General features: G+C 38.4%; 1 protein-coding gene across 1 annotated transcript; it reads left to right on the top strand.

Annotated features, from left to right (window-relative positions):
* The first annotated feature begins 447 nt into the window (after window positions 1-447).
* On the top strand, window positions 448-3,583 carry LOC110943628 (protein FAR1-RELATED SEQUENCE 5-like). Its single transcript, XM_022185366.1, has 7 exons — window positions 448-586; window positions 920-1,679; window positions 1,765-2,023; window positions 2,154-2,717; window positions 2,806-2,856; window positions 3,029-3,244; window positions 3,401-3,583. Exons 1-7 carry the CDS (start codon window positions 448-450, stop codon window positions 3,581-3,583), a joined length of 2,172 nt encoding a protein of 723 aa, XP_022041058.1.
* The last annotated feature ends 20,022 nt before the right edge of the window (window positions 3,584-23,605 follow it).

Genomic DNA, 23,605 nt, shown 5'->3' with positions numbered 1-23,605 from the left:
TGTATATAAAATAATTCATGTCTGACTAATTAAGTTAAATGAAGGTAACTAGGTAAGAGGAATTAATATAAAGTACTTTAAAATAACTAATAAGACATTTCATGTCTCACTGTGTTATCTCTTAAATTGAAGTGAAAATAAATAAATATAAATAATATATATATATATATAGAGGAAGTATAATGTACAAAAACCCTAATAATACTTTATGTACGCGACAAGGAGATCTTAACGCGTGGCACGGTTTAAGATTTCTCATTAAGGGCAAATTAGACATTTTTCATTCCTGAGGCAGGGTAATTCAGACATTACTAACATCAAGAGATTTATGTGAGTTTGTTATCTCCTGCATCCCGGTAATTACGATTTCAAATATTTTCCATTTTTCAAATATCAAATTAGCGGTTATAGGTGTGCGATTAGGGTTACTATCACTTATTGTTTGAAATGGATCCACAGAGCAGTAACGCTCGAATCACAGATGATGTTGAATTTGAAGATGCTGAATTCCATGCCGTTCATGATGATGCTGAGCATTTGAGGAATCCGACATCAGACAACCAAGTTCTATTAGACGATCAGACCAGTAAGTTGTCAATTAATCGTTTTAATTTTCCAGAAATCAACGAAATTATTGTTATATGATGTTTTGTATTTGATCGTACATGATTATTTGATAATTAGTTTTTTTGGAATGAATGTGTCATAAATCACGCATGTTCATAAGCTATATAGTGTAGGAGACCTGTGTAATTCCATCAAACAAGCGTTATTATTATGAAGTATACAGTCTGCGTTATTTTTAGGTTGTCATGCGTGATTTTTTTGTTTGCAGGATTTTTTTTTAATTTTCTAGATTAGTGACTGTGTGTTTTTGGTCTAGAGCTCATGTTTTTTTTTGTCATTTCAAAATGTGCAGATGAAAGATTGTATATTCCTAAGGTAGCTTCATCATGTGTTCCTGTTATAGGAATAGAATTCACTTCCCTAGAGCAAGCATATGTGTTTTATCAGACATATGCCAAGAAGTCAGGGTTCTCTGCTCGAAAAGGAGGTGAACACCATGTTGGTGGTATTATCAAGACTAAATACTTTGTGTGTTCAAAGGAAGGGCATAAACCTCTGGCTTTTGATGATCCTTATTTGAAGTTGTCTAAGCCATATAAAAGGAGGAACAGACCGACTATTCAAACCGGGTGTAAAGCTCAAATTAAGCTTTGTTCGACGGATGGGGTGTTGTATAAGGTAGATAAGTTTGTTCAAGAGCATAATCATTCATTCGTATGCCCCAAAGACATGCATTTATTACCGACTTATAGGCATCTGTCCGAAACACAAGAAGAGATGATATGGGATCTTGGTATATTGAATTTTGGGCCAGTGAAAGCGTTCAATATAATGAGACAAAGATACGGTGGTTTTGAAAATGTTGGCGCAACTAAAGACGACTGTAAGAATTTTAGAGCTAGGATACATAGCTATATAGGAGAGTATGATGCAGATATGGTTATAAATAGGTTGACCGATAAAAAGCAGTTTATGGTTGATTATTCATTTGTACATTCTGTCGATGAAAACAAGCGATTAACTGGCTTGTTCTGGGCTGATGGTTTGTGCAAACGAAACTATGCTGAGTTTGGAGACGTCATATCGTTTAATGCTACATTCAAAACCAACAAGTTAGTATTCACTTTAATGTTTTAACGTTTTTTTTTTTGTATAATTTTGTTGTTTTTTTATTCAATTTATTTCATCTTTTTGAAGGTATAGAATGGTTTTTGTACCCTTTACTGGTATTGATAACCACTTTCGGAATGTGATGCTTGGAGCCGGGTTGCTAGCTTCCGAAAGTATTGAATCATACAAATGGCTGTTACAATCATTTTTGGACTCATTTGGTAAGCAGCCGAAGGTTGTCGTCACTTATCAGGACCCGGCGATGAAACAAGCTATCGAGGCAGTGTTCGATAAGAGTAGGCACAGATTATGTATGTGGCACATAATGAAGAAAGTTGCCGATAAGGTTTATTTCGAACACTCAGTTTTTTTATATGCACTTTGTACAAAAAGTTGATCATGCGTTATTATTTCCTACACTTATTTAGTTATTAAGATTTCTGATTTTTGTTCATTCCAATCCTTTGTTTTAATAGGTGGGACATGAGTTATGTAACAACGAAGACTTCAAAAGATGTATGTGTGACATTGTATGGACTGATTCGATTGCGCTAGAAACGTTTGAGAGAGAATGGAAACTGATAATGATTGAATTCGGTCTAACCGAGAATAAATGGATTGACGATATGTTTGGCATGAGATCTTCTTGGATTCCAGCTTTCTATCATCATGAGCATATGTCTGGGCTCATGTGGACCACCTTCAGATCAGAGAGCGAAAACCATTTTTTCTGTCAGGTGGCGAATTCTCAACTTACCCTTGTTGAGTTTTTTAACCATTTTGATGGGGCAATGGACGTGCAAAGATTCAACCATCGGAAAAATGACCATATTTCTAGAAATACAACCTCAGATAACTGGTCTGAAACTACCTTAGAGGATGATGCTATGAAAATTTACACCAGGTCCATCTTTGCTGATCAACAGGCAGAGTTATATGGAACACTGTCTGAGTGTCTTCCTATGGAGACTAAAATCGAGGAACTGTTCTTGAAGATAAGTATGAAGGATTGGAAAGCCCACGGTGACGGTTTATTAGAGGTAACCCTATCTATACTAGATAACTTGCGTTATTACAGAACAACGTGCGTTTTTTCCTTGATTTTTAGCTTTCAATTTTTTTATTTAGGTTTGTTTCAAGAAGGGGGGGGGGTGTAATTGCATCATGCAGTTGTCGCAGGTTTGAACAATATGGATTGTTGTGCAAACATATATACTTTGTTATCAAGATGTTCAAAGTTAAAGAAATTCCCAACAAGTACGTTATGAGAAGATGAACCAAAGATGTGGTACCGAATGATCTAAATAACACCTTTGATTTAAGTGTTGATGATAATGATGGGCATAAAAAGGCCAAAGAGGTTGCGTATGAGATAATGCAGACCGAAGAGTATCTTATTGGTAACTTGATGAGAGATTTTGATCATCTTGTTATAGTCAGGGATCGGATGAGGGAGATGAAAGAAATGGTTGATGAACTTCGCATAACCAAACCCATAGACCCTAAGTTTGATAGATATCCAAGGTTAATCGGTTACGAGAAACCAAACACTGATGCTCCACCTACAGTCCGTGTGCCAACCGGTATTAGAAACAAAGGTCGCGGTTCACATAAGCGGATTAAATAAAAAAAAAAGATGATTAGTCTAAAAGGCAAGAGAAGTCGGACATGTTGTGTTTGCAATACCAAAGGTCATGATATCCGGACTTGTTCTGTTTTAAAGGGTCAAGCTAGTGCTGCCGATAAGAAGGGGAAGAAAAGAAGAGTAATTCAGTTTGAGACTGATCCTGGCTTAGTAGACGAAGAGGACGAGGAGGCAGAAACTGGTGAGGGAGAGGAGTATGAGGAGGTTGACGAAGCAGATGACAGTGATTCTGAATGGGAAGAGCTAAACGACGACGAGTAATTTTTGAACCACAATTGCATACATTTATTTCTCTACATTTAATCATGGTTTTTTTCATGCCTTTTTAAAGAAACAACTGACATTTTACAAGACTTTCTTCATGCGTGATTTTTAATCATGGGACATTTTAACATGCGTGATTTTGAAGACCAAAATCATAAATATACAAGACTTTCTTCATGTGTGATTTTTTATACCATCTTGAAGCGTGATTATGTATACCATCTGAACTGATCCTTTTTTATCCATGTTCAATGTGCATATGCATTTTGATGCGTGATTATGTAAACCATCTAAACTGATCCTTTTTTACTCCTTTTCAATATGCAGATGTGTTATTTTACTGTATTGGCCCTTAACCTAAAATCATATCTCAGATGGAGATCTCAAATGACACCATTTAACCCATGTCTAACATTTTGTATAACCTGTCATAACCCCTGTTCACAGCTATTTCAACCAAAAACATACCCAAACACAGATCACTTTTTCATAACTAGCGTCTTTAAACGTAACATGTGTGATAATATTTAACATGCCTTTTTCATATATATATATATATATATATAACCAAAACAACATACATAGATGTCTGAAAAGTTATCAAAACATGTTAAAAGTAACCCTACATGATTTTCCTAAATATATCCACATATCAGTTTCTATTGCCAAAAACCACCATAGTTGTAAGTTTTCAAAATACCAACTTTAGAACATCCCCAAAAGTCAACAAAAAACGTTGATTAATCAGACATACCACCTAGTTTGATGTGAATATCTTCCCAAGCTCCTTGTCACTGGTCTCCATCTTTTCTTGCACCGTCTCCACTGCATCCTTGAGATATGAGTAAACCAAGTGATCAACAGATGCCTGATCCTTCATGAGCTTTATACCGTTGTCCCTCAACGAAGATTTTGGTTCTTGTAGTAGTTTCCCCCAGACTTCCCGGTTCATCTTCTGTTGTTCTAAGACCTTCCTCTGCACATAAAAAAATACTGTTAGTAGAGTTTACATCAGACGCAAGCTCTGTCAACGTGTGGCTGGAGAGGAGCTCCTTGATGGCTTTGCTTGCCGGATCAGTAGACATTCTTTTTTCTTGATGAGAGATGTAATTGTTTTGCAAAAATCTAATATGGGGAATCATATATGTGTGAAGATTGTGATTTAATATGGTAGTTGTGGGAGATGTGGTAAGTAAAATTAAACATCTCACATAATTACTAGTCATGTCGATTTGGAAGGCTATTTTTAGGTTTCATTATTATTAAGATTAATTATATTTTATATCAACTTGCATTGCATCTTGCATATCAAAGTTCAGCAGTAGCTTAAATAAGTCACAAGCAGGTTCTGCGTGATAATAATTCCATGCGTGATTATTCTTTCATGCGTGATTATTCTTATACTTGCGTGATAATATATACATGCGTGATAATATATACATGCGTGACTATCTTACATAAAATATGTACTGGACCAAGAAAACTCCAAAAAACAGCTTGAATTATTTCTGAACCATACAGCTGTCATGCTTAATAATTTTAGTTGTCCTCTTGTTTGCTATTTCCTTTTATATATCATTGAAACAGCATTCAATTATTATCTCAAAGATGGCAGATTCTTGTAATTCATCTTGTGGTTCCTCTTCACCATCAGGTATGAGTGTTTATCTCAAAAAGAGAATCGAGGAACAAATTGCCGAAGACAAGTCTTGTAAAGACTTGTTGGAAACTAACATGTCTAGGGTCAGAGAGAATATGAAGAGGCGAGAAGAGATTTTCAATTTGCTGTCTGGTATGAAAGAGTCAAGTGCCCGTGAGGTGGCTATGATGTTTATGGTTGATCTAGGAGAGCGGGATGAGAAACAGTTAAAGGAGCTTGCGGATGCAATAACCATATTAAGATGCTCTATGGACACGAAGATCAAGTTTTTGAAGTCCTTTTTCTGATGGGTATTATGTGTCATTTTCATTTGGGTACTGAAATCATGTGCTTTTTATGTTTATCTTAGTGTTTTTCTTGAATTGAAATTGTGTTTCAATAAGGAAATTTTCCCATTGTTTTTACATTTTTCATGTTATATGATATCATAGTTTATGAGTAATCAGCAAATTTAAGAATTAAAAATAAAAAACGAACATGTCAAATATGTTTGCAACAAAGTAGATCTACGAGGTACCATTTTGTTTCACTTTGGCAAGGTTGAAGAACTGATCCAATCTCTCCCTAATTTTGTTATCTAGATCGCGCAAAACATCTACGGTGCTTGCGTTCTTCGTAAATTCCTCAGCTTTGTGGTACACTTCTTTCCTTATAAGATTGTAGTCGGACAATACAATCTTACTAAGATACCGGTACCGCAAGAAGCGAAGTTGTGAATCTTGAATGGTATTTTTATCTTCGTTCACAAACCCCGGATTCCATGGAGATTTGCCTTTATACGTCTCCATATGTCTCATAGTGAAGACACCAGAGTCACAACCGTTTTGAAGAGTTCTCCAATCCATTTCCTTTCGAATTATGCTTGCTGTTTCCAAGTTTGTTATCCACTCTTTTCGTCGAATCTTGCCTTTTAGGTATAGTACTAGAACTCTTCGCTATAATTGTTGGTGCATAATGTCTAAAGCCTGCGTCTTAGTCTTAGTTGATTATTGTAGGGTCTAGATGTGTTAATTATGTATTGTATAGGGGTTAAATATGTAATTTTGGGTTTGTCATGTAAAGGTTTCGCTTATATGGACATGTCCATAAAAGCGAAACTACTTGTTTGATGTTTCGCTTTTATGGTCATGTTCATATGAGCGGAAGTATCTCCCCTATAAATACCCAAGTTGTTTTCTCATTTTGTACGTTCATGTCAAGTGTGTAGCCGAACTGCTGCCCGTGTATTTTGTGAAGATTGAATGAGAAAACTGTTTTAAAGTGATTTCCATCTGTTTCTACTCATTTTTGCTTTAATTCATGCCGATTTTGTATTTCCGCTGCATTTTCGGTAGTTGCTAGCTCGAATTGACTCAACTGTCAAATACGGTCCTATAATTGGTATCAGAGCCAGTTGTGAGCTAGTTGACCCGAATCAAAGCCTTTTTCTAGCACTATTTGAGTTTCAGACCTTTCCGACGGACAAAATGGACTGAGATTTGAACATATAGTGTAAAACTGATTAATAACAAACCCTTGAGATTTTCAGACCTAAAATCAGCTTAAAAGTGACCTAAAATGGCTCGAGAATAGGTTTCGCTTTTATGTCATCTTGAGTGGTTTCGCTTATACGGCACTAGAAACCAGAGGTTTCGCTCGTGTAGTTCCGCTCATAAGGTCATTTTGAGAGGTTTCGCTCGTAGGTTTCGCTCCAAGTGTCAGTTTTGAGGTTCCGCTCGAGTGGTTTCGCTTATTAGTCAAGTTTGTGGTTTCGCTCTTAAGGTCATGGAGTAGTTTCGCTTTTTAGGTCATCAACTAGTTTCGCTTTTGTGAACATCAAGTGGTTTCGCTTTTAAGTACACATAAAATCTGGTTTCGCTTATTTGACCTGTTTTAGTGTAAAAACCATGTTTTGAGCGTTTAGTCCATTTCGTACGTGATCAAGTGTTGGAAACTCAGTTTGTGTTAAAAGTTTTTGATAAAAACAACCTGTTAATCAAAAAGTTAAACATTTTTGGAAATTTGTCACTAAAATGGAACATCAAGATTTTTATAACTTGTTTGCGGGTAGTGGTTTGACGGCTACGCAAAGTCTGGCGAGTATAGTGCAGAACGTTAACATGGAAAACGAGATGGGGACTATGCAAAAGCCACCGAAGCTCATGAGTTTGGATGAATATGCAGGTTGGTCCGGCCGTTTCAAAAACTGGGTGCAAGCAAATCACTTCGAGTGTTGGATGAAAATTGAGGCGAAGTATGTACCACCAGTTAATGGAATAGGATTGGAAAAGGGCATCGGGAGTTTGACAGAATCTGAACAGATTGACTTCAAGGCTGAAAAGAAGATGGTGAGCATTCTGCAACAAGCCATCAAAGAAGATATTCTTGTTTCACTGCAACATTAAGACAATGCTCAGTCAATGTGGCAAGCGTTGCAGCTGAAATTCCAAGGCAGTGTTTCAATGATTAAGAGCAAGAAAGCCTTAATCAAAAAGGAATTTGATATCTTTACTGGGATTAAAGGCGAGACAACAAAGCTGTTAATCGAACGATACTGTTATCTTGTGGTTGAAATGAAACGTTTGGAAATTAAAAAGACAAATGAAGAATGGATTGACAAGTTGTGTGATGCACTTCCGTATGATGAGTGGGGCACGTATCTAATGATGTTAAAGAATAATTCTGATTTTGTGAATCTCAACCTCAGCTCATTCATTGAGAAAATCGAAGCCCACGAGTTGGAATTGCTGAAAATCAAGAAAACGAACTCAGCGAGTGTGCAGCAGGACGTATCGTTGTATTACAAAGGCAACCCTACAGTTTCAACCAATCAAAGTCCAAAAATACATACAGGGTTTAGTGCTGATAACACTTCAAGTGTTTCTTCAAACACTCCTCAATCTGGCAATTCTTCACCATTCGCGAACTTTGAACCAAATGTCAAAGCTCAGGAACAACCTTCACCTCAAAGCTCAACAGGTTCAAATCATCAGGCGTATGTTTCTGGGGTTCAGTGCAACATTGCGGTAAACATAAAGAATGGAAACGAGATAACTGAAACAGCCGCAAAACAGCACATAGCACTGCTTGCTTCCGTTCTTGAGGCTTATGAGGGCTTAGTCGCAGGGAGGATCGGTAATCCTGACATGACGAAGGAGGATTATGACCAAATCGATCCCGAAGAGCTTGAGTTAATTGACATCAAGTGGTGTATGGCGAGTTTGGTGCGTAGGGTACAACGTTTCATGGAAATTACTTGCCGGAACAGTCTATCAGGCCCCGATCAAAAGTTAGGGTTTGATAAGTCGAAAGTTACATGCTTTAAATGTAAAGAACGCGGTCACTTCAAACGAGAATGTCCCAATCGTGAAGTAAACAATCATCAAAACCCGTTCACCAACGACTACTACAGGCAAGCGATATATCACCGACCAAATCAACAGCAAACTGTTCAAAGGCCACAGATTGAGAATAAACCAGAAAAGGCACTGATTGTGAATCAAGACGACGAGAAGGTTGCTGCAGGTTTTAGCTAGGATAAGTATATCCCCGGTAGCGATGGACAAGCCATGATGGCTGAAGTTGTTGAAATTTCTGAGAGTGTGTCTGAGCCGGAATTAGTGGCTGAAGATGTTTCTGAGGTTGTTGATGAGATTTCTGCTGATAATGCGGTCGATATGGAGGAAATAGCTGCTAGAGTGTATTACTACCAGTTTGAGCAGGAGGTTTTAGGAAGTTTAATGAAATCTGTGTTGCCTCCTAACATTTCTGAATCTTTTTCAGGTTACTTTGAAGAACCAAGGACCGGATCATGTCCAAGGTTTGAAGAAAAGAAAGAAGACATTGAAGAGTTGATAGATGTGTCGAAAGAGATGACTGGAGAAGTTTTGAAAGACATAGCTGACAAAGCACTGATGGAAAACTCAAAGAGGTAGACTCAGAGTCCGAGGAGTCAAAGTCAGTCAGTAGTGTGTCTGTCAAACAAGAGGAATCTGGAGTTCAGGAGATCAAATCTGTCAAAATATCTGAGTCTGAGTCAGACAATGTCAGTAAAACTGATTGTGTAGAGAAGATTGTTGAAAAGGTTGTTTCAATCCCTGAAACACCGTGCAAACAGTGTTTGGAACCATGCACGGAGTGTCTTGAAAAAGACACTAAGTATCAGGAATTGAAACACCATGCTAATATGATTAAGTTTGACCTTGGCCAAGTTAAAGAAGCGTACGATACTCTTAAAAGGTCAATCAAGATGATACAAAAAGAAAGTGTCGAAAATGATAAAGCTACAAAATTGGCTAAAGCAACATTATTTCATAAACAACAAGAAGTCAATTTTCATTTAGACACAATCGCATCGCTTAAAAAGGAACTCGAATTGGTTAAAATTGAAAACGATAGGATTGATAAGAAGTTAATGAGTTATGTGGCTTCTTCGTACGTTCTTGATCAGATTGTCCCCCAACAGCCACATAAGGCACCAGTCTTTAAGAGCGTTCCACCCCGAATGTGGAGTCATTACACGTAGAAATATCCAGATGGGGTGGAAGCGGCTTTGAATCTCAAATTGAGAACGATAGAAGATGAGTTACCTGAGACTATAGATGTCACATTTTCCCCATCCGATACCGACAATGAATCTCAGGTTATCAAAAATGTTATCGATCAGGTGTTGGATGAGAAGGCTGTCAGTGATTCTGAAGATGAAGGGAATTTCTTAGATCGATATGTACCGAAATCGGAAAAGAGTGCGAATGAAGATCCGATCATGGTGGTATACACTATGGTTGGAACTAACAAACTTTATTCCGACTTCGAGTACCCGCTTCAGAATGTGAAAATCGAGAATGTCGAAAAAGTGTTTAAACTGGTTGAAATGAACATTAACGAGGTTAATAACAATGAATTCTTTTCGAAATCTAAAAAGTCATTTGTGACATCATGCCCAACAAGTTCGGGAAAGAAAGATGGGGATGGTAAAGGTCACAACAAGAAAAATAATCTTAAAAACAAAGGAATCGGGTTTGAAAAGAAAACGGCTAAGCAGGTGTTTACGCCGAAAGAGAAGATAAATGATGTGTTTGTCACTGGTCCAAATGTTGACGATGAGAAAGATTATATTTTCAGTCAAAAAGCTGTGGACGATTTCAATGCAGCAAAGAAGTTAAAAGAAGAGTCAGTGAAATCTATTTTTGTCGAATATGACAAAAGGGTGTGTTACCGCTGCAATGAGATCGGCCATATGGCGAAACAGTGTCAGAAAGTGATAGAGAAACCTGTTGTTGTAAAACCGATTCAAAAACAAAGTATTCAAAAACAAACTGTTTCAAAACCGAGTGTTCAAAAACAAAATGTTTCTAAACCAACTGTTCAAAAGTCAAACATTCAAAAACCTCGACCTAAATCTCCGACTGACACAAAGGGCAAAAAGCCGATGGTTTCTCCGATCCGTATTTTGAAAAGAGGGGAATCTTTGAAGTCGGAGGACAAGCCGAAATCGACTTTCGAAATTGGCGAATCCTCTAAGACTCGAAAGACTTCAAAAATTTACCCTAAGACAAAAATTTTTGAAAATCAATCTTGGGTCGCGAAATCGAATCCGTTTGCTGAAGTCAAAAGGATGGAGAATGCTTTGAAAATTGATTCAAACTTGTTTAAAGATGATGTGGTTGAGTTTGAGAATGAAGTTAATAAGTTTCTTGATGAATTTCCACTGATAACTGACAAAGTTAAAACAATTGTGAAAAAAGAGGTTCCAAATGTCACATTTGATTTTCCGAAAACAAAAGAGAAGTGTGATGTTGTGTTCGGAAGTGTGTCGGAAGTTAAGAAATCCTGGGCTTCATTGTTTGAATAAATTTGATGTGATGGTTGCAGGGGCTGCCCAAGTCGATACTATCAAAGTGGATTATGGATAGTGGCGCTTCAAGGCATATGACTGGGACGCTTGCTCTGCTCTATGATGTCAAATCCATAAACGGAAGCTATGTTGGATTTGCTAGGAATCAAGGAGGAAGGATCGTTGGTCAAGGAACGTTGTCAAATGGAGTAATTTCGTTCGACAAAGTGAATTACATAGTGGAGTTAACAAACAATTTACTCAGTATCTCGCAAATCTGTGATAAAGCGTTTAGTGTACACTTTACTAAAACTGAATGTGTTGTGTTGAAACCAGGGTTTAAAATCCCTGATGAGATGGTGCTGTTGCGAGCTCCGCGGGAGAATTATCTTTATATTTTGGATATGAGCGTCGCAACACCAACATCTCATCAGAAACAGTGTTTTGTGTCTAAAACCAAAGCGACAGAAAAAAATTTGATAATGTGGCATCGAAAGATGGGCCACATTCATGTTCGCAAAATGAACTTTTTGGTACACAATGATTTAGTTGATGGTGTTAATTTGAAGAATTTTCACTTAAATGATGATTGTGTAGCGTGCAAGAAAGGAAAGCAGACTTGAAAGTCACACCCATTGAAGATGATGAATACAATCAGGTTACCTCTTGAGAGATTGCACATGGATCTCTTCGGGCCTGTCAACGTAAAGAGCATCAGCGGAGACTTGTATTGCTTGGTGGTGACTGATGACTTTACGAGATTTTCTTGGGTAGTGTGCTTGGAACGCAAAGATCAAACTTTTGAGTCATTGATGGTGCTTTTCAAGAAGATGGAAACGGTGTATAAACTGCCAATCCGGAGGATTCGAAGCGACAACGGAACGGAATTCAAGAACAACAAGATGTACAAGTTCTGTAATGAGAAGGGAATTCTTCATGAATTCAGTGCGCCGTACACTCCACAACAAAACGGCGTAGCTGAACGAAAGAATCGGACCCTGATTGAGACAGCCCGTACAATGTTAGCCAATTCCAAGCTACCAATCTTTTTCTGGAGTGAAGCAGTTTCAGCAGCCTGTTACACATTGAATAGAGTTCTCACTGTCAAGAAGTATAAAAAGACTTGCTTTGAGCTGCTGCACCGTTATAAGCCGAATCTTGAGTTTTTGGAGCCGTTTGGGTCTCCTTGCACTTTTATTGATGAAAACGGTAAATTTGGCGCTAAATCTAATGAGGGTTTCTTTGTAGGTTACGCTAGCCCGCTGAAGAGGGTGTTCGTACCATGCCTGGGTAAGGTGATTCAAGTCCTTCATGTGGATTGTCAGAAGCACACTCCATCGCCACAACTTCTCGGACAAAGATTCCTGTTCGACTACGACAAACTCTGGGAGTCGTTTCATCTGCCGGCTGAGCCAAGTGAGGAGGAACTAGCTCTTATGTACCTGTATCAACAAAATGCATCACAAGAGCCAGTGTTTAGACCGCTAGAAGTTTCTCAACCCGCCGTGGGTACTCACGACATTGAAGCAGGACCGAGTGGAACAGCTCACGAACCACCAGAGGAACCAGCTCCATCTTTTGATGAATCTGACGACTCAGAAGCGGAACCCGCTCCGACTTTTGACGAGGATCCAACGGAAGCTGAGGATCAAACGGTTGATCTTGACATATCGAGCTTGGAATCGAAAGTAAATGTGACTGAAAATCCTATGCCACGGACGTTGTCTTATCATCCCTCAGAACAGATTATTGGTGACCTACAAAGTGGTGTCAAAACCCGACATCAAATAGATCGAGCTCTTACATGTTTCTATTCATCTATTGCTGACATGCAGAAAGAAGTCTCATTAAAATGTTTTATTTCGCAGATAGAGCCCAGAACCTACAAAGAGGCATTGACCGAGGATAGCTGGGTGAATGCAATGTAGGAGGAGCTGCAACAGTTCGAAAAGCTGGGCGTCTGGAGACTTGTCGATCTGCCTAAAAATCAGAAGTTAATCAAGACGAAATGGGTTTTTAAGTGTAAGCGTGATGACAGAGGTGTCGTGGTGAGAAACAAAGCACGACTTGTGGTTCAAGGCTTCAGTCAACAGGAAGGAATAGATTACGATGAAGTCTACGCACCGGTTGCCAGACTTGAGGCAATTCGGATATTTCTAGCCTTCGCGTCATGGAAAGATTTTAAAGTATATCAACTTGACGTCAAATCTGCCTTCCTTTACGGAACAATCAGAGAAGAAGTGTATGTGGGAAAACCGCCGGGGTTCACAGACCCACTGCACAGAAATAAGGTGTATCTACTAGACAAAGCGCTGTACGGACTTCACCAGGCCCCGAGAGCCTGGTACGAGACGCTTTCGACATACTTGCTGGACAACGGGTTCACAAGAGGCACAGTAGACAGCACTTTGTTCACCAAGGAAGAAGCAGGTCACTTGTTGATCGTGCAGATATATGTTGACGATATCATTTTTGGATCCACCAATGACGACCTATGCAAAGAATTTGAGAAGGTTATGAAGAAGAAGTTCCAGATGAGCTCAATGGGGGAGATGAAGTTCTTCCTCGGGCTGCAGGTGGAACAAATGCCCGACGGAATCTTCATTCACCAAACGAAATTCGTGAAGGACGTGCTTGACAAGTTCGACATGACAGATTGCAGTCCTGCATCCACCCCCCTCGCGCAGAATCATGGAATTTGTCCAGACGAGCAAGGTGTGAAGATGGACGAGACATTGTACCAATCTATCATTGGCTCTCTAATGTATCTCATGGCTTCCTGTCCAGACATCATGTACCCGACGTGTCTCTGCGCCAGATATCAGTCAAATTCAAAGCAGTCACACCTGACCATAGTGAAACGTGCCTTACGGTATTTGAAAGGCTGCCCAAGCATCGGCTTGTGGTATCCTCGATCGGGTGACTTTACTTTATCTGGTTTTGCTGATTCTGATTTGGAGCTGCAAGCAAAACGCGAAGTCCACCACTGCTGGGTGTCAGTTCTTCGGAACTCGACTTGTCACCTGGTAGTGTAAGAAACAAACCGCAGTAGCGCTCTCTACTTGCGAGGCTGAATACGTTTCAGCCTCTAGCTGTTGCTCGCAGATCCTTTGGATCCAACAGCAGATGCGAGACTTCGGTTTGCAGTTCTTAGATACTCCTATCTACGTGGACAATGAAGCAGCTATCAATATAACTAAAAATCCGGTTCACCATTCAAAAACTAAACACATTGAGATCCGTCACCACTTTATCCGTGATTGTCACGAGAAAAAGTTAATTCGGATTGAACACTTGCACACCGATGATCAGAAAGCGGATTTCTATACTAAACCATTTGACAAAAAGAGATTTTATTATCTTTTGAGGTTAAACGGGATGAAAAATCTGCAATCTGGGAGGGTTATTGAATGTGAAGCCAATTTGGGCAGCGATCTGATGTGAACCTTTGTCGTGTTGTCAATTTTGTTTGTACAGTTTATTTTCTGCTTTTCGATAAAAACAAAAACACAAAAATATGTTTTAGTTTTAGGGGGAGAAATTCGCAGAAAAATACAAAAACATGATAAAATTAAAAAATCCAAAAACATTAAAAAAATCAAAAAGAGTTGTGTAGAATGGGGGAAATGATAGTACATCAGCTAGACGGACGCAGTACGCTAAAGAATTGTAATGTATAAAATGCAATTAAACAGTCTTGTTAAAGATGTGCCGGTAGGTTTTCGCAAAATCAGTAGATCAGTTTGGGATATAAACATAAATTTCACTTGCGTCTACGTGGGGAACACCTCCAGGATATATAGGTAACCCCTGAAATCCTGTTTGAAGGGTCCGGTATTCTGAGATACTAGGTCTTTATACTCAGTGATATCTGGGGTATTATCCTGGGACTTCTGTTGTATGGAAGTACTGACCTAGTCCCTGGATAATACTTTCTGCAAAAGCTTTGAAATATAAGCTCGCCCTCAGCATGCTGATGAAACAATAAAATTGATAGTCGCTGCTGTTGAAAACAAAAGATCCTCTAAAGGGGACACACCTTAAAGTCAAAGCCGTCATCTCTCTGCGTATACGGAAGTATCGACCTAAGCTCTCACGGCCCTCGCATTTACCCCTGAACAGATATCAGCTGTGGTATACTCACCTGTAAGACTGAATACTGGGGTCTGGATACGGGAGTATATACTGAGGTGGGACACATGTAGATGTTTAAGTCCTAAAACACTAATTCTGTATCCCGAACAGGTTGAAAGTTTTGTGAGAATTTAAATGGATCAGTATATCGGCAATCTATGCGAATTGTTTAAAAGCTTAAAATGAAATAACAGCTTAACGGTGCTAGTGTCCAGTCGGCAGCTGATATGATCCCCTAACACACTCACAAAAATATTGTGTGTACAGCTTTCAGTTTATTTTGTCAAAAATCCAAAAATATTTTAGTTTCTCATTTATTTTCGACAACTGACATTGGGAATTGGAAGATCAAAGCTTAGTGCAGATCATGTCAGTGTATGATGAGGGCTGGGTAAGCTGGTGAGGCAGAACTGTGATTGGTACAATGTTTGATGGTTAAAAATGTTTGGAAGTTCAAAACGTTCAAAAGTTCATTCACTTGAACTATTTTCAGAATGAAACAACTGTGTACTTCATAATTCGGTTAACCAAGGCCATTAACTTGGACTTGGTGGACCAAGCAGTTGACAAGGTCATTGACTTGGACTTGGTCAACTGGGTGTGACAGTGGTTAATCTAAAAAGGGTTAAAAAGTTAAATTTTTTGAAAACAACATCATGGTTTCGCTTATATGTCACCTAAAAGTGGTTTCGCTTTTATGTCAATTAAACATGGTTTCACTCTTAGATGCTTCAAGTGGTTTCGCTTTTAGCTACCATCAGAGGTTCCGCTTATGTGTCAATGGTCATAAGAGCGAAACTACACCAACTATATAAGCCGGATGGTTCCGCTCTTAGATCATTTTCACCCTTTCGCTCATTCGTCTTTCTTCTCCGGCGACGTTTAAGCGAAACCCTAATTCATCCAATTTCAAGCGAAGTGCTGCCCGATTTTCACTAGATCTTGTTGATTTTATAGTTTACAATCATGGGCAAGGTCGTTTATGCTTCAATTTGACCTTTATCATTCGTATTTTGAACTATCGGTGATATAGGATGAACATAGCTTAGATTTAGGACATAACAAGTTAAATCAGAACTTGAAATCTATCATGTGTTGTCGTCTGAGTGTATAGATAACAGGGTTGTGTGTTGATTGTTACAAATTTGTTGATTGATGATGTTTGTCAAGTTGCAGGTAGTTCAGACGTAGATCTAGGGTTCCTTTAAAGTCTAAAATGAAATTAAAACATACCCCAAGTCTCGGAATCATCAGTTTAACATGATAATATGCTCAATTTTGGGATTTGATGATTTTTTTAATGTTTAATAGTGTTTTCGCTCAAACTGACATGATCAATAGTTCCGCTCATCTGTACATTGGGTGTTTCCGCTTATTTGTACGCTTATTTGCACATTATGAGATTCCGCTTGTATGAACAACAGAGGTTCCGCTCATAAGAGCATGTTGTAGTTTCGCTCATAAGTGCAGTCTTGTGGTTTCGCTCATTGTGCATAGTGTGTTGTCACTTGTAACATTTCTAATGTTTGAAAATTTTTCAAGTAATTCTGATTCAATGTACGTGATTGTGATTTGCAGGGATCCAATATTGTGTTTGATCCTCTTCACAACAGTTGTTGTGATTTGGATATTGAGAAATACCCAGATTTGGCAAATTTCAGTGGCATATTGGAGTTTATGGGTCGTATTCCCATCCAGAAGGTGTTGACTGATCAAAGACAACTGTACAAGTCTCACATTGAACGTTTTTGGAAGAATACTAGCTATGATGATCAGAACAAAGTTATTTCTTCAATTGTTGAGGTGCATGGCAAGTTGGAAAAGATACTAGTCACTGAAGCGCTTATCCGTGAAGTTATTAACTTTCCAAATGAAGCAGATTTGCCAATGAGATTTCCGGAAAGAATGGTGAAAGGTTGCATGTTAAGAATGGGATATCAGGGAACGTTGAATGCTGGAAATTATCTGAAATCAAAGTTTACAAAACCATACAAGTTCTTGATTCATTGTGTTTTGATGTCTTTAAGTCACACAAAAGGAGGTTATGATGCGATGCGTGACTATCAAATGAATATGGTTACTGCTTTAGTGCTAAACAAGAAATACAACTTTTCGCATATTGTGTTTCATTACATGGCAGAGAATATTACATCAAACAGCAAGACCTGGACGTATCCGAGATTCGTGCAGATGTTGATTGATCACGGGTATCCTGATATTGACAGAAATATAAAGGATGATTTGTTGGTGCAATCACATATGAACAAGGTTACAATCAAACAGCTTGTGAAATATCATCCGAACCACCCTGAACCAAAAGTTGATGCTGCATTCTTTGGATTCATAAAAGATGCAAATTATGTTGATCCAGATCCAGTTGATCACCAGAACTGGAGAAATGAAGCTGAAATGAAAGAAGCGGCATATGCTGAAGAGTTGAAAGTTCTTGAAGATTTCAAAAACACAAAGAATGAGTGGTATGTGAAAGAAACTGGGAGAAGACGCAGAAAGGCCACTCCTATAGTTAAAAAGGATGAAGGATCTTCTTCACAACCAAAGAAGAAGCAAAAGAAAGCAGCTAAAACGTCTTTGATCGATGAACCTGAAGAAGATGAACAGGTGGTCACTGTGGAAAAGGAAACAGTGGTAGCTGCAGAAGATGATCCATTTAATGTTGATGATTTGTTTGATACTGATGTTTTGGAGACAGGGCCAACAGTGGTTGCTGATGTTGATAAAGCTGTTAAGTTGAAGTCCAGAAAGGAAAAGAAAAGATTGTGGATGATATTGAGGGTGATGATGTTGATAAGAGCACAACGAGTTCCTCGAGTTCTTCAGATGAAGAAGTAGTTGATGAAACAGAACGTTTACGCAGAATTCAAGAGGAAACAGAAAAAGAGAAGTTGTTGAGAAAAAGAAAGAGACAAGAGAAAGACGATGATGATGCTTACGTTCCTTCACCAGAACATTTATCTGAATCACAATCTCCTCCAGGTGGCAGAAAGAAAGCTGGAGCTAGAAAGAAAGTAGTTTCTCCAAAGATTCGCAAAGTCACACCAAAGATCAAAGTGCCGAAAATTGTGCTTAAGAAGAAGACAACCAAAGAAACCAGGAAGCCACCTACACCACCACATGAACCAACACCACCACAATCACCAATCCAATCACCACCCCGACAACCTACACCACCACAACAATCCTCACCACCAAGACAACCATCACCTATTCATCATTCACCACCACCACAACAACCCTTTGTCACCCCACAAGAAATATTTCAAACCCCTCCACTCACTCAAGGTCAACTTACACCGGGTTCTGCGGGATTCAGAAATTTTCCAAATGTTCCGTCAAATTTGAACGTGAGCCTTGATGATGTTGGTGATTTTGATTTCGCAAACACTTCACAAGTAAGAAATCTTGAAAAGAAGGTTGATGAAGTTATTGCTGAGAATAAGAAGCTAGTAGCTGAAAATAGGAGAGTTGCAGATCGTGAGAAAATCCTTGAAATGCGTGTAAAGAAGTTAGAGATTGATAATAAAGAGTTGGTGAAAAAGATTGATTCTGATCAGTCAGAAATTGACATTTTGAAAGTGAGAGTTGCTGAGCTAGAGGAAGAAAAGGCAAGACGTGATGAACAGAATGAGTATTTCAAGTTGAAGAACAAAGAACTTGAAGCAGCTAAAGCGTTCAGAGATCACGAGTTCTATATGCTGAATAAAGTTGTTCAAAGCATGCTTGGAACATCGGTAGAGCAAAAGTTTGAAGAGCTGCAGGTTGAAGAGCTCAGAGCTGAACGTCAAGCCAAAATAGACGAGCAAATGAAAGACAAAGGCAAAGGAGTTGAAGGAAGTTCTGCGGTGACAGAAAGATCGATTATTCCTTCAATGGTAGTTGATAATCCCGAGCCTATCTCTGCAGTTTCTGGTCTGTTTGAGGATTATACTCCTCTTGAAGAATTAATCAGTGATAGTGATGAGGATGATGAAGAAGAGGAGGATGAAGAAGAAGATAAAAAGGATGATAAAGTGTATTCCGCGAGCAGTCGTGGTTCAGATGATGATGACGATGATGCTCAGGGTGGTACAGGGTTGAAAGTATCTGAAGCTTCTGATGAACAGAATGTTGATAATCTGATGAATGATTCTGTGAACGAAGAATCAGGGGGAGCTGATAGACAGGGGGAGTCAGGTGATGCAGAGGATGTTCTACAAGCTCACAAGTTGATTCTAAGACTGAATACTTATCGTGAGGAAGGAGAGCATTTCCATACTTACACGTTGGAAGCAATTAAGGAAATGAATCGCTTGATGGATCCTGATTTTAAGTTCGACTTTGAAGAAGAAATGAATGCAGAATTCGAAGAAGAATTGAATGCTTTTGACATTAATTAGCAGCGTGATTATGAGTATAAGTATGTTGAAGATGCTGATTTGTATGATAGAGTTGAAGTGGAAGACTAGACAGATGATGAAAGCATTAATGAAGATACCTCACAGTTGCCAACGTTAATGGAATTCTTTACTGAGGAAAACCGTGATGAGTTGCGAAGGAAAGTTGCTGAAATTCTGAAAGACAAAAACTTTGACGGAACTCAAAAAGACATGGCAAAAGAAGAAAGAAAGAAATGGTTTAAAGAAAGTCACGAGAGGAAGTTCAAACGGCCTTTGAAGTATTATCAACATGATAGAAGCGTATCTCTCGGTGACATTATCAGTTGGGGATTCTTACCGCAAGTTAATGCGTATGCAATAAGAAGAGAATGCGGTGTGCAGTATTTTGAAAAGTTGTCTGATATTATGTCACTTCCATGGTGGGATGTGGATGAATTGTCAAAGGTTAGAACTTTGGGTTATCCTGTCAGGAAGAATGATGTCGGTATGTGGGGTTTGATAAAGTTCGAAGCATTAAGAGACTTCAAACATTGGAAGCCACATCGTCCAAAGAGAGTAAGAAGATTTAATCCAGAGACATGCATTGAAGAAACGATACTGAATGTGAAAAAGCCTAGAACGATGAAAACTGTACCAGTGCCACCGATGGAACAAGAGTTTTACAAAGGCTTCATGGGTTGGGTTTATAGTTGCATTACTACTGAAGCAGTGATTACTTACAGAGCAGGTGGAGAAATTAGAGAAATACATGTGTATGATCCTATGTGGCTCGTGAATTGCTCTGCAAAGGATATCGAATGTTTATTCATCAATAAGATTCACTACCAGCCAGAGGACAAAGAACAGGCTATGCAGTTTCAGCGAGTTGTAACTCTGTGTTTTCAGAAAAGCATTAACTCTGAAACTAAATGGAAGTCTGCATGGTGGTCACTTGATGAGAAGATGAAAAGAAAAGCTAAGTGTGAATGTCAAAAGCTTGAAGAAAAGAGAGGAATGTTTATGAAGATTCAAGCTGAAGAGGAAAAGGCAAGAAAGAAACATATCGATATGATAAGAAATGCGCTCAGAAGAAAGCCTCAGCCAAGAGAAGAAACATTCAAGTCGTTGTGAAGACCCAAGACCAAGACTGAAGACTGCGGCTGTATCCAAGGGGGAGTTTGTTGGTGCATAATGTCTAAAGCTTGCGTTTTAGTCTTAGTTGATTATTGTATAGGGTCTAGATGTGTTAATTATGTATTGTATAGGGGTTAAATATGTAATTTTGGGTTTGTCATGTAAAGGTTTCGCTTATATGGACATGTTCATAAAAGCGAAACTACTTGTTTGAGGTTTCGCTTTTATGGTCATGTTCATATGAGCGGAACTATCTCCCCTATAAATACCCAAGTTGTTTTCTCATTTTGTACGTTCATGTCAAGTGTGTAGCCGAACTGCTGCGCGTGTATTTTGTGAAGATTGAATGAGAAAACTGTTTTAAAGTGATTTCCATCTGTTTCTACTCATTTCTGCTTTGATTCATGCCGATTTTGTATTTCCGCTGCATTTTCGGTAGTTGCTAGCTCGAATTGACTCAATTGACTGTCAAATACGGTCCTACAATAATCACGATAAAAAATCATATTAGTACCTATTCATTATAGTATATAGTCGTTTTTGTATATAAAGCTAAGTATTCAAGAATTACCAGCTTTTCGGGGCGCCCACAGTAGCGTTTGCTAAACGATTCGTCAAACCTAGAGTTATCAATTAACTCGATTTCGCCATTTTTCAAGTGAAAGCATAGGCACCAGAAATGATCAGATAGTAGTACTGGAATGAAGATTTGATCCACGGTGTCAACTTTCTTCACCTGATACTTACACAGTATATCGTCTAGGCTTGGTGCAAATACTTTCAATCGATCATTGTCTGTGTATTTTGGCCCAAACATTTCATCAAGCTGCAAAAATTATGGTGATTTTTTTCATTAAACTCCATCGGTCCATTAAGCTTAAATAGGCGTGATTATCATATAGAATGCTTGGTTAACCTTAAATATGTGTGCATTAACTTTCAACATGCGTGATTATCATATAGCATGCTTGGTTAACCTTAAACATGTGTGCATTAACTTTTAAACATGTGTGATTACATTTCAATATGTGTGGGCTAACATATAAAAATACAAACATGCGTGATTAACTAAGTATAATTCATACATGCGTGATTATTATGGAAAAACTTACAATCATTGTACTTGGCATAAACAGCCTGTAGGGTGATGATTTTTTGTCCCTTTTTTTTCTCTTCAAAGTTTAACACATCTACAAACGCGTCCACTCCATTTGAAGCTATGTATTGCTATGGGTGAAAGCTTTCAAAAATGATTTTTAGTGTTTCGACTCCACTTTCAGACTTGTATATCAATGACCTGTTATTTAAAACCAAAAAGGACAGTTTAAAAAGAGATGAAGATTTTAAGCGGTTTATAAGAGATAAAACATCTTACCCAATATCTCCGACCGGAGCTAAGAGGTAATAGATGATCGTTTGGTCACGTTCCAGAAGTGGCTCATATAAATTGGTTATCCTGTTGCAGTAAGGTGATCTGTATGCGTCACCTAATTATGCCATTCGTTTTTCATTCTTTTCCCTAAACATTTTGATACGCGTTCTCACTAGTTCTGTATGTCTCTCTTCATCCGTTTTCTTTGTGTTCGCAGACACGGGAGTGTTTTGCTTACTTTCATTTGATGTTTGTAGGATGGGAGCCAATTTTAAAAGCGTATCCACCGACTGCATTTCTGCATCCGTCACTTCATCAGTTTCTTCAGCGGTTGTGGTCGGAGGCATTTCTTTACCATAGACGTTAGGGTTTATCTTTTCAAGCTCATTCAACATCGACTCGGATATTGTATTCTGACTTTGTACTTTTTGCTGCCTTCACTCTGCTAAATTTACAGCTTGGTCCATTTGGGGTACCACATCTGCTTGTGTCACTGTTTGTATGTTCGAGTAGGTTAATTTTTTGTAAACACAAGTTAGAATACGGTTAATAATTTAGCAATGATCATCGTATTTGTTACCTTCTGTCGTCTGCTTGTATACACCTGGTTTGATGGTTTGTAATGCAGCCAGGCATGAGTCTGAAATACCCCCATCGTCATATGTCATATTATCAACATCATGACATCCTATAAAATCACAAACGTTTTAGTCATTATTGAACATAAATTACCGTAAATATTAAGAAATAACACAAATTCTTATCTACCTTTTGTTTTTCCTGTGTTTTCATCTTCCACGGTTGCATCTCCATCCCCTCCTAACTCTTGAATTGTATCGCCACCCTCTCCAACTTTGTTTTGAAATACCTCATCACCTCCAGAGCTTACTTGATTAGTCCTCGTCGGCACGGTATTTTTAACTGCATCGTCCCATCTTCTACACATTCTCATTATATCTGGATCCCAGAAACACTTTTCCTTTGCGTCCGTAACGATATTATTCATTTCTGTAACCAGAGAAATGTATTTATTTATATTCTTGTCCATTGTTTTCAATAACAGCTGCAGAATTAGAGTTTTATCAATATCATGCGTTATTATCTATCTAAGTAGAGTAGTTTTGATTTTTAGCAATATCGTGCGTGATTATACATGTAACTAGCGTAATTTTTTTTGTATTTATGTTCTTGTCCATTCTGTTAATCATGGGCTTTATTTCAAACCAAATTTAGTGCAATTTTTTTCCTTTTTCAAAAGACCACAGCCTAATGACTCCTAATAAATTGGCCCAAACAGCCCAATGTTTCTCCTAATAAATTGTCCCAACAGCTTAATCTCTTGTGTGGCCTATATCATTCGAAGCCCATTCCAATATTTATGAAATCAAGAGTTATGCAAAAGACTGACTCAAGTCATGCGTTATTAATTGGGCCAGTCATGCGTTATTTAATTGGGCCAGTGATCTATATTCGGCTTTGTTTCTCCTAATAAACTGGGCCTCTTGTTCCAATGATCTATATTGGGCTTAGT

This window comes from Helianthus annuus, chromosome 5, assembly GCF_002127325.2.
Source record: "Helianthus annuus cultivar XRQ/B chromosome 5, HanXRQr2.0-SUNRISE, whole genome shotgun sequence".
NCBI lineage: Eukaryota > Viridiplantae > Streptophyta > Magnoliopsida > Asterales > Asteraceae > Helianthus > Helianthus annuus.
This window is presented reverse-complemented; position numbering and strand designations above follow the sequence as displayed.

What these genes read in the sequence shown, in the direction of transcription:
- LOC110943628 (XM_022185366.1), top strand. Translation starts at nt 448, where the DNA reads ATGGATCCACAGAGCAGTAACGCTCGAATCACAGATGATGTTGAATTT. An exon ending in TCTATTAGACGATCAGACCA is followed by an intron (nt 587 to 919) that starts GTAAGTTGTCAA and finishes CAAAATGTGCAG; the next exon opens with ATGAAAGATTGTATATTCCT. An exon ending in TGAAGAAAGTTGCCGATAAG is followed by an intron (nt 2,024 to 2,153) that starts GTTTATTTCGAA and finishes TTGTTTTAATAG; the next exon opens with GTGGGACATGAGTTATGTAA.